This window comes from Glycine max, chromosome 4 (genome assembly GCF_000004515.6).
Source record: "Glycine max cultivar Williams 82 chromosome 4, Glycine_max_v4.0, whole genome shotgun sequence".
NCBI classification, from domain to species: domain Eukaryota; kingdom Viridiplantae; phylum Streptophyta; class Magnoliopsida; order Fabales; family Fabaceae; genus Glycine; species Glycine max.
The window spans coordinates 1,571,711-1,585,830 of record NC_016091.4 but is presented as its reverse complement, the minus strand read 5'-3'; the positions used below and the strand labels follow the sequence as shown (position 1 = coordinate 1,585,830).

At 33.3% G+C, this 14,120-nt stretch overlaps 1 protein-coding gene across 9 annotated transcripts; it reads right to left on the bottom strand.

Moving 5' to 3' along the window:
• Positions 1–162: 162 nt before the first annotated feature.
• Positions 163–9,674, bottom strand: LOC100818047 (serine/threonine-protein kinase STY46). 9 transcript variants are annotated; one of them, XM_006577892.4, is made up of 16 exons: positions 9,173–9,666; positions 8,757–8,877; positions 6,782–6,879; positions 6,510–6,626; positions 5,963–6,017; positions 4,980–5,090; positions 4,646–4,696; positions 3,933–4,066; positions 3,751–3,858; positions 3,120–3,193; positions 2,849–3,024; positions 2,050–2,145; positions 1,485–1,565; positions 882–935; positions 570–704; positions 163–463 (listed from the first exon to the last, which is right to left on the bottom strand). In XM_006577892.4, the coding sequence occupies exons 1-15, from the start codon at positions 9,361–9,363 to the stop codon at positions 573–575; spliced, it is 1,599 nt and encodes a 532-aa protein (XP_006577955.1). In that variant the 5' UTR covers positions 9,364–9,666; the 3' UTR covers positions 163–463; positions 570–572. The 9 variants fall into 9 exon arrangements, 3 of the variants coding, with proteins under 3 accessions (XP_006577955.1, XP_040870685.1, XP_040870686.1); XR_001387759.3 differs by lacking the exon at positions 163–463 and adding an exon at positions 1,913–1,980 and having other exon boundaries at positions 690–704; positions 1,485–1,818; positions 9,173–9,669; XR_001387761.3 differs by lacking the exons at positions 163–463; positions 570–704 and adding exons at positions 1,742–1,818; positions 1,913–1,980 and having other exon boundaries at positions 881–935; positions 9,173–9,669.
• Positions 9,675–14,120: the final 4,446 nt, after the last annotated feature.

Sequence of the window (14,120 nt, the reverse complement as noted above, 5' to 3'; positions counted from 1 at the left end):
TTACACTTAATTGAAAAAAAAAATGGAGATTCTGCTTTGCGCAAAAAAAAAAAAGGAAATCGTTAGTCAGTGTTCTTTCATGGCCACAATATTTGCCTGGTGACTCGCTTGAATAGTTTTGTTTATTCAGAATGTTGGTTGTGAACATTCAAGCACTGCATATGCTCATAAATATTTAATATCATTTAGAATCATGATAATTTACAACTGAATTCCATTTATTTTTTGCCTAATAGCTCACCTGTGAGTATCACTGCTTGTTTTAATGAGAAATAGCTTCACATATAAGTTTATATACATCTCGCCAATGGGTAATATCAACTTCATATTCCAATCACGAACCTTTACATTAAATTGAGAAATCTCACATTTAGATGTGCACTTAGCCTCTTACCATGTTGAGGGGTACCTCGGTGAATATTCATTTTCATGCATTCCCCTAGCCTTCACATTCCCCATTAACCTGTTCAGGGATCTTTTAAGTATGGTCGAAAAGAAATAGTATTGTAGAAGCTTCAATTATTCTTTTTAATGTAACACAAAAATTGTCAAGATTCCCCTCAACATACCGTCTAGGTCACACGCAGCAGAAATTCTTGAATTTCTGAGAAGTGGGGTCTCAAAGATGAATCTTGGTGCCAGCACCAGTGAAGCAATTCCACTAACTTTGGATGAGTATGCCTTGGAATTTGAGGCCTTAAACCCTGCAACTCATATCCACAAACTTCTTCAATTTCACAAAATTTTGTGGCTTGGTAGCTTGAGCTACTATAGAGCTCTCAAGTTAGTAATATTTCTTGCACATTATCTTGTGAATTCTCTTTAATCATAACCAACATCCATCATCCAAAACAGCATATGTAATTCTAGTTAAGGAATACCTTCTGGATCACTCCAACTGCTGCTTGCAATGGGGACAAATGCTCATAAGGAAGCTGTCATTCAGTCATAAAACATAGACGAAAGATATGAATTCTGAGCAACCACAATAATACTGAACAAAACAACACAAAAATAAGTGTCTAAAGCATACTTGCTGACTTTAATTTTCCATTTCTGTTAAATACATTGTTACTCACTTTTATTCTTCCATATATCAAAGTTTGTACATTATCAATTCACCATATATGATTTAATAATGTGGTCAACATTGGCTAGAAGGTTTTGCTTAGTACTTCTTCAGTTACGGGAAATAATCCAGCTAAAAGGATTGAATCTGTATACTTTTGTTAGAAGGGTGTAGTACATGTTATTGGTCACTTTATTGAAAAGGACAAAAGTTGTGCATGTCAATTACTAAGCTCTGTTAATTCAGTCCCAACTGAAAATGATAGTGTTGCCAATAAGAAGGGGTTAATACTATTACAAAATAGAGAGAGTAAATCAGTTTTCAATTGGACACGAGAAAGAGAATGTTTAATTCTTGGTTCTATAGACGTCAAACAAGAGAAAGCCAAAGAGAGGAAAAAGTCACAATGCATTACCTTTCCTGTGAGCATTTCCCAAAGAACAATGCCAAAGCTAAAGACATCGGCTTTCTGATCATATGGTTTATGTTCAATAACCTTCCATATGCCAAGGAATCACAAGTTGATTATAATAAATACAATGAGCAACAAAAAGGCAAGACATATCAATTTTTTAGCTGTCTTACATAACCAATTAAAGCATTCATAGGAAAAAAGCCATAGTTTTGGTTTCAGCCAACAGGAGAGAAGGTAATTTGAGAGCAATAGCCTACCATTGTCTTCTTTGTTACAACATTTTTCTTTTGGATTGGAGTTTTACAAATTGGGGGACAAAATTATTATTATCCATCTGCAGAGCGCATAAGCAACCAAAAGCAGTATTGAAAATAATGTTAGCTTTAAGTATTGTTCACCAGAAAAAAAACTGTCATTCTCATTCCAACCTGTCTAGGTTCATCTTATTACATCACAAACTGCTGCCTATTGTGTCCTTAAACAGCCTCATCCATGCCTGTAAGTTATACAATTCATAAATTTAAAGTAATCAACTTTATGGAAATATTCATAAATATTCACAGACCTCCGGAGCCATCCACCGGTAAGTTCCAGTTTCTGCAGTCATGATACCAGACTGATCATGCACTCTAGCTACACCAAAATCGGAAACCTTAACTACCTGTTGGAAAAGATATTTAAAATACAAACACAAAGGCATAAATTCCTTCAAGCCATAAGATCAAGTATACCTAAACTTTCTGAAGTAATTAAATAAAGATGAAAACGCACGTAGCAGACAAAAATGTCGAAAAAAACTAGAAAAAAATTACAGTATATGAAATTTTCAAGGCTTTATCATAAGCATTACATGGTTGGTAGATCATCCATTACAAGAGAAGATATTTGAAGCATCACCTTATAGTATCCAACTCTAGACTTGTATTAGGTTTTCACCTTAAGGCTTTTTATGCTACCTCAACATGTTCATACAGTAGCTAATTTTTAGTTCTGAATTCCTGAAGTTATCAACCCAAATTGCGAAAACTCTAATTTTAAATAACTTGAAACTTATTTTGACATGTTATAATAATAAATTGAGAGGATGTTTAATCCACAACTACACTATATTGATTCCAAAACTAAGCAAATGTATTTTGATTCCTTTATCTGCCAAGGATGATTCAATTAAATTTGCACAGACTTTTAATTGATTTGCATCACCAATCACTTTATTTTCAATATGTAATCAGATGGAAGACATCTAATAATTTACCCAACTAGAATTGCAGAGCAGTTAACAATAATGTGGTATAAAAGTTGACAGCATTAACAAAGAAGTACTAGCCACTGAAGTCCAAAGTAAATATACAATGTAAACTTACCCCATTCTCATCTATCAAAAGATTAGCTGCTTTAAGGTCCCGATGTATGATATCATTCTGATGCAAATATTTCATTCCTTCGGAAACATCAATGGCTACTTTGAGTAAAGATGGAAGAGCAAGGACAGTCTTCTGTTTATGCAAAAAGTCAAACATACTTCCACCAGACATGTATTCTGAGAACAAATTATGCATTGAAAATGACAATATTTGTGTCATTACATTGACCTTGTACAATCAAGAAGCAAAAAGTAATAAGGACAAATTTCACCTGTGACAAGGTAAAGGTTTGGGGGTTTTGTACAAGCGCCAACAAATTTGACAACATTCTTGTGCTGAATTTTACTGCAAGAATTAAATTTGAAAAAGCCATGAATTGGCTACAGACTATATAACTCAATGAGATAACGTCCTATATTGCATAAATTATTGACAACAACAACCAAGTCTTTTTCCACTAGGTGGGATTGGCTACTCATTGATCCATGTTAAACAGATTCAACAAAGTGTTAAATTGACTGTCAACTACCAAACACAACCCTCACCTACTCACCTTTAATCCAAGCTTGGGGCTGTTCATTTAAAGAATTGCATTAAAGCACAAATAGGCAAGTTTCTATATTGCATAGAAAGGAAAAAAAGATTATTAATGTATCTTTTCCCTTTCTCTCTCACTCTCTACAACTTCAGCATAGAAGCATTTGGACAACAGATTTTATATGAACCATAATCATTTGAACCGACAATTTAGGAAAAGAACCTCTGAAATATTTAACTATTTTATTTATTCCAATTCAATTGTTAGACAAGTCTTTACATGTTGTTTTCATGAAAATACGGAAATTCGAAGAAGAACAGGCTCAATGGTAGGGGTGATGAATGGAAGTTGGGATAAAACGAACCTTAGGATATACACTTCCTGAGCAAACTCTCTTAGCATATTGTCATTCAAACTCTCATGTTTAAGGACTTTGATGGCTACATCTTGATTGCAGAACGTACCTTTATACCTGTTTCAACTAATCAGTAACTCAACATTTACTGATCCACATACAAATCAAGAAGAAGGAATGATAATACTAACAAATCACTGAAAGGTCCAGATGCAATTTTATTTTCATATCTTAAACACCCAGCACCAATTCTCCAGATAAAGTTCATCCTGGTTTGCTCTTGCTTTGCAGTAGGAAGACTCCCATTTTTTTTCAATTGAGGTTGCTTCCAGATTTCCACCCAAAAAAAAACAACTTATAAATAATCCTCTATTATAAAAGTGGGAGAAGGGAGATTCAGGCAACACTTTATTTGCTAAGCTAATATTAATCTAGAAAATTAAAAATTCTACTACTAACTTATATATGTATATTTCTCCATCAATTACCTTCCACTCAAACTAAAGCAAGAACTACTGAACTTTTTAATTTGTAAGTAAATGTTAAATATGATCAACTTTTGTTATTAACTAGGGAAATTGAACTATCAACATGAATATAACTGGGGAAGAAAACTGCCGCCATAAACTAGACATGGAATTTTGGGTGCAAATCATGATACTGACGGCAGGGGGCTTGGGGAAACCACTGATCTTTTTTCATTATAAGTAAAAGGATTTTTACTTGCTTATCAATATTTTTACATTTGACTGAACAAATATAGGTAAAAGAATAATGTCAGAATTTATTTTTACTTGGTTATATAACAGAGAAATGGTAGGAAAAAAATGTGTAAATAACATTATTGCAGGTAAAAGTTTATCTTCAAACATAAGCAGTAAACATGTAACCACAAGTGGCCTACCTGGAGCCTCTGAACTTTCTTAGCTAGTTCATATTTTAACTTCTCTGTTTCCTACAATCTCAGACATGGACATATGTCAAGTAACCTTGTTATGAAGAAATGAGGGACAAAAATAGAGTTCAATAGTATATTCTCCTTTCTTTTGTTACATTATAAAGTGTCAATACTCAATGGTACATCCTATCAAAGTCTGAGAGCTAGTAAGTTCTATGTTGCCAAACTTAAAAAAGGATTGCATTTGCAGTTCAATTCAAAACATGTTTTCCCCAGTTCCATGAGAAACACAATTAAATGAACTATTGTATTTCCAACACAAAAGAGTAGAGGAAAATACCTCAACCGCCCAACCACCAACAACAAAAACATCCAATGAATAGCCATCTATTGTCGAAAAAGCATGTGCTTCTTGAATGTCCAACCCAGTCTCAGATAGTAAGGATGTCAACTGTAGTTCAACACAAAAGCTTAAACTATAAAAACCTTGATTTCTGCATATATTTAATGAAGGAATAAAAATCGCATGCATTTTCTGGAATCTGGATGGTGTGAAGGAAATGAAAACTAAGACTGCATATTACATGTCTATCCCCTATTTGTCAAAAATATATACAATATGTGCACTGTAATACGTATTGTTCAAATTGCTGTGGCGGCCTCAAGAAAAGTATACTAATATCACTAGCATCCATGATACACAAACAAGACTAAACATCAAAATGACTGTTGTTAAAGATTCAAACGGAAATCCGTAAGTTCAGTCCTCACTAATTATTCAACAATAGTAATAGTTTTTTGTAGCTCTCTGGGAAAAATATTTTCTTGTTGTTGTTATCAATAGTTGTATAAAACTAAGATCAATAAAATAGAGATTCTGGGAGCCTTCACATCATAAGCATTATGCAATGGAATTCAAAGATATTATACCTGTTTATTGTAAATTTTGTTTGCATTTTACTAAACATATCCTGTAAGTGTGATTAGAAGACTCCAAGGCCTTGTGATTCACCGTTTGGCTCAAATGAGGGGAAGGAAAGAGAAGAAAAATTAAGTAACTTACTATTATATCCTTAGAGTATAGACAAATAAAATCGTTAACCCCTGAATTTGAGGGGCAGGAGGAGCCAACAACATTCAGTGAAAACTGAGAAGGAAAGCTAGTCCCCTGCCCCTCCATTCCCTTCCCCATCAAACCCCATTAGGATTGTTAAAGAAAAAACATAACGCATTGGACATATTGAAACAAGAATTTCTGAAAAAAATCAGAAAAATAGAAAACGGTAGGGCATAGGTTTGCACCACAATAACAAGATTAACTACCTGAGAGAGAAGTTTTGGCTTGTCATTTGTTGAAATTGTGATTTCATGTATGGGCCTGCCGCAAGTAGTAGGATGAAAAGTTATAATTATAAACAAAAGTTTCAAGCAATAAAAAAAAAGAACCCCTTGATCAAGAACACAAATATACAGTGAGAGGACTTCTAATGTATTTTTTTTTTCCTATAAGAATGGTAAATAATTACTGGAAGTTTACAACAACTCATCAAGGGGTGTTTAATATAAAATTAAGAAGAATAAATATTTTTTACTACTACTATTAATTTTATATGGCATGTTTAAGTAATCTCATGTATGTATGGTTTACGACCTGATTTTTTTCTCTTAATCTCATGTAAAAATGTATCACTATACAAATATCATCATGTTTATTGACATAAGGAAATAGACATAAAGAAAAAAATTTATTACAAATGAAGGAAAAGTCCTGATATTAAAAAGAAAGGTAAGTTTAACCAAATGAAAAGTAGATCAGTAGCAAAAGGAAGTAATAAAAATTAAAGTTAAAGATTATGATTGAACATTTTACCGGGCATAATGTGCATAAAAATTCAAATAGTTATCCCTGTCTCGAACTTGTAACTGGCTCTCGCCAAGAGCAAGTTCCATATTAGTTGACGAACCCAAAGCCGGTGGAGGATGGAAGCTGAGAAAGCATGAACGAAAAAAAGAAAAAAACCGTTGGAAAAGTTTATATAAGGCATAAAAGATATATAGGTGATAAGAACACTGTAAAAAACCATAATAGGTGTATAAATGAAAATAACAATTAAAGGCAGGTAAATATTCCCATAATCATGCCTCATGTTGCCTGGAATACCAGAATCTTCAGGACAAACTTTACTTTGTGAGTTTGAATGAAGGGATTTACTAGAATGACCAGCTGAAGCAGAACCAACCTGCATAAAATATATATTGCCAAGTCTAGCAAAATCAATCAGCACGTACCCGCAAAGTTTCCATTGTCTGATAAAGTGAATACATTAATGTTCTTTATATATACTAATGAAATCAGAACATGATAATTTCTTATGTGTATATATTTTTTTATTAATTTATTATTTAACCTGAGATTATTTTTGGAAAGTATTGTTATAAAAAATCGATATATTTAATGAAAATAAAATATTAATACTTGTTAATAATTAAATTAATAAATTATACAAAAAACAAATATAACTATTAAAGAAAAAATTACTATTAAACAAATATAATCCTAAATAAAGGTTTAAAAAATTACTATGTTTTTTACGTTTTTTGAAATGGATTATTTTTTGAGAGTGATAAAAAAAAAGGACAAAAGAATAAGACCTTACTAGGTGGGTATATGGGCTTGTTTGGTCTATTTTGATCTGTATTTAAATAAATTGGATCGGGCTGATCACTTATTAAGTGGATCATATTTTATTTGGTTCACATTCAGTCATTGGGATTTTCTTCTTGCATCAATCATTTGTCTTCTACACCCAGCAATGAGAGTGAAAAACCAAAAACACCCATACGTATAACCTTTACGGATTGTCAATCTGTAAGACCATTATGGATTCACAATCCTTAAGGTCATTACAGATTCACAATCCCTAAGACCATGGACCTTACGCATGCCACTTCATCATGGACCTCTCGTATGTCGCGCCCACTCCCTCCCCGACCAACGCCATCACGAGGATCTCAACAGCCTTTCATGACTCTAGTGCAACGATGCCGCCGAACGGGACACGAGGGCAAACAACGCCACGGGGTCTAGCCCCACCTCAAAGGCATTGAGGGCAAAGATGGTGACAGCAAAGTACGCGAGCAGCGTGAGGGGGAGGCGCTCTGCGGCAAGATTCCACGAAGGGCGGTGGCGAGGAGGTGGCGGTGCTACGTTGTGGCAGAGTTAGCGTAGCAGTCCATGAACTGCTGGCAGAGGTCTATGGTGGGTGTGTGGGTGGGGAATGTAAGGCCATTACGGATTCGCAATCCGTAAAGTCATTACGAATTTACAATCCGTAAAATCATTACGGATTTATAATTCGTAAGAATTATACGGATTGACAATCCGTATAATTATTTCGAATTACAAATCCGTATGTTTTGAAATATTTCAAAAATGGGTAATTTTAGAATATTTCAAAAAATATTAGGTGTAGAAGATTTTCTTTTAATGTAGGAAGAAAATCCCTCGTCATTTAGACCGCAAACAAATGGAGTAGTTAGCGGGCCCAATTTTAAAACCTAAAATGATAAAAATTATAAATATCTAATATACGATTAACAAAAAAATAACGAAGTTAAAATCCACATAACAAAATTACAATTCCATTTATATATTATCATAAACTTTTTGTAGTAATGGAAGCGTGACGTAGGTTCCTTCTCCAACAATGTTGCCTAATGCCAATGGCCATATTCAAGTGCGTAATAGTACATACAGACATACAGTATAGTAAGTGGAATCATGGAAAAATTGACCGATGAAGGCGAAGGGAAAGCAAACGTTAGAGGTCAAAACTTTATCTGCTATCAATTAATAATCTTATTACGGACATGTTTGAATAAGCTTTCTAAAAGCACTTTTAGAAAACGAAAAAAATAAAAATAAAATCCTTAAGTTAAAATTAGTTCTTCATAAGTTAATCATTAATTAATTTTTAAATGTTTTTTCATTTTTTTGGAGAAATTACATGAAAGAACTTTTATATTATTGTAGCTTATGGAAAAAATTTATCTCATTTTTTTCTTAAAAAGTGCTTATATAAAAACAGGTTACATAATTAGTTTCTAGATGAATTACCTGTACAAGACGGACTTCAACTGCAGGCCCGAATGCTGTAGTTGGGGCTCGTGCGATGTCCAGTAACCTTTTATGCATAAGAACATCTTGTGCCCTCTCCACATTCATGTCCAATGCATACCTAATATTAACATATGCGCATATAATTGACAAAATTAGCAATTGCAAGTCTCCACACAACTCCGTGAATATAGATTAACGAGTTCCAAACAGAAAGATAGAAAAAGAGTAAGCATTCTTTTACGAAAAACACAAATTAAATAAGAAGAATAGCGGTTTAAGGATTGAACTAGAAAGTAAGAACAAAAATCAACATTTTGAACCACCCCAACCAACAAGTAATTCTTTTTTTTCGTTAAGATTTCCATTTTTCTTAAGACAAGAATATACAGCGAGAACAAGAGAATTCGGCGTACCTAGAAGGAAGGCGATAGAAGTGTGCCCAAAGCTCATCCTCAAAACCAGGAACCATAGCCTCTGGGACATTCAATTCCCTAAGTCTACATAGAACCTCGTTATAAACTCCAACCTTCTGCCTCTGTTTTGGACTTAGGTTCCATCCAGAATTGAAAATTCCGCTATTGCAAGATTCTGTATGATCTCCCATATATGAGTACCACCAACTAAAAATAAGATACTAATTAACGGGACCCCTCTTATATATTTGCTTCAATAATAATCAATACAACAGTAATATGACATGAACAACCAAAGTGTGATGAAGGATATCATCAATTCAAAAGCTCTCTGCATGAGACAAAAATGGCATTCTGCTTCCCTATATCAACAAGGTCACCACTCGAAGTGAGTTTAAAATAACATTTAATTAAAATGAGGGAGCGTAATGCGCACCCCTAGCTAACCCATATCGACGTGGATTGTACAGAATAATATATATACAACGAAGGAGACTTTGCTTGTACCATCCAAGAATTAACCATTTAGATTAAGTAATGACGATAAACACAATAAAAATCCTTTTTATTATAACAATATGAATCTTTGATGGCATCACCCACCCACCAAACACTCGCGCCCCTTGTTTCTCTCGCTTCCCACAACATCACACTCAGACACAACTATAGTATTTTACTGTTATTTAATTTGACACGGTAATCATTCTTCTCTCCTTATTGAGGAGTCGGAAGATACTACTCTTAAATTAATTTATCCACTGATCATGGAGTCTGTCAATCATTTTATTTGCTGTATTTACTTTTTTGTTTTCTCTTCACGTTCTACTTTAGTCCTTAATTAATTAATTCCGTAGAGATCCATAGGATTAGTATTCGGATGTCTTTTATACGTTTTTTTCCTTATAGGTCACGTATCTTCTTTTTTTCATTTTATGGCATATTCTATATTTTTTTATAATAATAAACAAACCAATCTTTTTTTTTCTTTTTTAAATTAATAATTTAATAAAATTATGTATAATTTTCTTAAATCAATATATAAATGGCATCAATCAATATTAAATATAATAATACATTATTAATCATCTTTTTTTGTGAAATAATTTTTATTTAATTAAAATTTTCATTGCGCGAATTACTTTCTTTCGTGTACAATATAGCGACAACAAGATTTTTATTTTATGTGTCATCATGATAACGAGATTTAAACTTCCCTCACTGCTGCATCCTGTGCCAGAAGAGGGTTCTTATAATATATATATTCCAGTTTTGCCTTTTTCAAAAACAAAAACAAGATTTAAACTTAAGATATTGTACAAATTACTTTAATCGTTTATCACTAGCTCAACTCTAATGAGTTAAATTTTATGAACTACTTATTGAATAGGAACTAGCTTATCCGAGGGTTTGTTCCCGAGTACAAAATTTTTTATAGGTGCTTTCTCTTGATTCTTATATTTTTTGAAAAGCAAAACAATTTTAGAGGTGTTCCTTTCTCTCGATTCTGATTAATAAGCATCAGTTTGAATTAAAATATATTTATTTAAGAAAAAATATTTAAAATTGGATAATTCTTTAAAAAAAAACTAAGATACAAATAGAGCAATATATGTTAAGTAAAATATTGATATTTATATATTTAAGGTATTTGATTAAATTTATCATTATGCCACTATCTTAATACCTCAATTCAAGTTTCATGCGGTTTCTTTTTTCTTATTCTTTTTTCTCTTTCCAAAGTTATTATCAATTGCTAGAGGTGTGTGATTTTTATAATTTATATTTTTTATCCTATCATTTATTTGATCTCATTTATTATTTTTCGTCTCTTTCTTATTTATATATATAAAAAAATATCTGATGACAGTATATGCACCAGATTGCCATTACAAGTTACAACAGTTCATTGAGAAAAAAGTACAAACTGTGAGATAATTTTAAGAAGGCCAATATTATAAGAGTGAAAAATATACTTTAAGAAAGATTTTTCTTTTTGTGATGATACTTTAGAAGGATGGTTAGTAAACACGAAACCTTTTGAATCAAGTTTGACGCACAATACAAAAAAAAGCGTACAAATCAAAGTATGACGCACGACTGACTTACAATTTAATTTAATTTTCAATAAACTTGAGCCATGGATTCATAGGAGTACAATGATTTAAAATTAAAAATCCTTATGTAACACGCTCAAAGAGAAATGATATTCCCATGGTTAGGAGTACGATGATTTAAACTTAAAAATCCTTATGTAACACGCTCAAAGAGAAATTCCCATGGTTTTTTTGGGGTCAGCAACAAAAGAATTTATATAATTACATCAGAGGTGCTGAAACATTTACACAAAGGATTATATAATACCATGGCTATAGAATAACATAGGAAGTATGGAAAATAAACAAACCCCCTATCCGAGAAACAGCTGATAGCCGCCCACCAACAACAAACTATTGTCAGAGCATGAAAATCCACCACATGGTAGAAAACGAATCTTTACCTATACAACTAAGAAATTGCATATGAAAATATACGTACTTTGAGAATCATAATAAATCAATTACCACAACTCCTAAATATGATAGCATCTCAAGAAACAGCCAAAGAAATATCCGGATTCACTTGCCATTGTTGGAAAGAGATATCAAAATCACTTTGATATGTCTTTAACCAAGACCACATATCAAAGAGGATTTTATGTCATAAATTATCTTCAACTAGTACTTGTTCTTCAAAAATTATATTGTGCCTTTGATGCCATAAATTCCATATAATGGAACTCCAACCAACAACCCACCAAGAATTTGCTTTTCTCCCTTGTAGCCCATGTGAAATTTGACGGAAGTAATCACAAGGTATAATGTGGGATACCGTTTGGATTTTCAATAATGTATATCATCTCCACCAAATATGTTGTGCTACTTTGCAAGAAAAATAATATGTGAAATATCCTCATCACTTTGTCCACACAATTCACAAGCAAGATCATCCTCTAGAAGTTAAATTCATCTTTTATAAAGATCAATCCTTGTAGGTAATCTATCATGCAAGACTCTCCTAATCATAAAGAAAACTTTATTTGGAATTTTGATTTGCCATAACCGCTTAAAGATTTCTTTCTTATTTGGTCTCACCTTCAAGTTATAAAGGGTTAGATATGTGGATATAACCGTGAAACGGTATGACGGGTCCACAATCCAAATCTAATGATCTTCACCAAATCCTTCAATATGAGTACTGCTAACCAATCCAAAGAACTCCTCCACCAACTGTGTCTCCCATTGAAATCATTCTCTCCTCCATCTAAATTTTCAAACCTACCTATCATTTCTCCAACTACCAATTGTTTCTACACATGCATCTTTTTGTTTCGAATTAAGGAACAACCTTGCAAATTTATGTTGCAAATTCTCACTCCCACACCACATATCCTTCCAAAATCTAGTAGGTGACTCATCTCTTATCTTCCCTACACCATATCATCAAACCACCTATCATCATCTCTTTCGCACACCCTTTTTATGCCCCTCCTCCAAATAGACTCCTTTGATGTAATACCAACATCGCACAACCCTTCCCAATCTGAATAGTTAAAATCTAACACCATCTCCCAAAGTTTCCCTCTGTTGTGGAAAAGATTTCACCTCCATTTAGCTAGTCGAACAAAATTAAATACAAATACATCCTTGACTCTTAAGCCTCCATTCTCCTTAGAACAATAATTTTTTCCCACCCAACCTAAGCTATTTTCTCCCTCCCATCCTCACACCCCCATAAAAACCTCCTTTGGAAACTCACCAATTTCCTAGAAATTCCTTCTAGAATTTTAAAGGACATAAAGAAAAGTGGTAGAGAAATGAGTATTGAATTAATCAAGCATATTCTTCCGGCAAAAGAAAGGTGTTTATATTTTCAAGATGCAAGCTCCTTGACAAATTTGGCTAAGATTGGCTCCCAAGTCTCCAATTTTCTAGGATTTACGCCAATAGGGATCCCCAAATACACAAATGGGATGGTAAAGATTCTACAATTTAAGTACTTTGAAAATCTCTCTACTCACTCCCTTGGCACTCCAATACCTCCAAAATCTACTTTTGTGGAAATTTACGTTCAAGCTGGATACAAGTTCAAAGCATCTCATCATACTCTTTAGAGTCATTGCATTATCTTCAATAAATTCCCTACAAAGATTGTGTCATCCGCATATTGTAGTAAATTCACTTCCACTTCTTTCACCCCTACCTTAAAGCCTCTAGAAAGTGTTTCCTTCATCAATTTACTTAAATCCTCCCCCACAATAGTGAAAAGAAAAGAAGCTAATGGATTTCCTTGTATTAACCCTCTTTGCAAAGTGAATTCTTTTGAGGGGCTACCATTCACAAAAATTGATATCGAGCTAGAGACAAGACATCCTTGCATTCATTTAATCCATTTTTCATTAAAATCTAATCTTCTTATCATATAAAAAAGGAAAGTCCAACATACCGAATTATATGTCTTTTCGTAGTCAACTTTAAATAACAAGCAAACACTTCCTCATCTTCCTCTTTGCTTCGTCCACCACTTCATTTCCTACCAAAGTGTTATGCAAAAGATTTCTTCCCCCCATGAAAGCACTTTGTCTTCCATTAATAACACCATGAAGCACTCTTTAAAGCCTTCTAGCCAATAATTTCACACTATTTTATACATGCATCCAACCAATGAAATCACCCTATATCCCCCCCCCCCCCTCGCCCCCCACCCTTGTGGCTCCTCAATTTTTGGAATAAGAGCAACAAATGATGCATTAGCTCCTCTTGGAAAATTTTCGGAAGCATGGAAATCTCCAAGAAATTCATGTATGTCCTTCTTCAAAAAGCTCCAACACTCCTTTAATAATATAAAGTTGTAACCATTTGAACCCCGACTTTTTGAATTACCACACTCCAAAATAGCCTCCTTGACCTCC

What these genes read in the sequence shown, in the direction of transcription:
- LOC100818047 (XM_006577892.4), bottom strand. Translation starts at nt 9,363, where the DNA reads ATGGGAGATCATACAGAATCTTGCAATAGCGGAATTTTCAATTCTGGA. An exon ending in AAACCTTTACCTTGTCACAG is followed by an intron (nt 3,025 to 3,119) that starts GTGAAATTTGTC and finishes ATTTGTTCTCAG; the next exon opens with AATACATGTCTGGTGGAAGT. An exon ending in GGGAAATGCTCACAGGAAAG is followed by an intron (nt 936 to 1,484) that starts GTAATGCATTGT and finishes ACTGAATGACAG; the next exon opens with CTTCCTTATGAGCATTTGTC.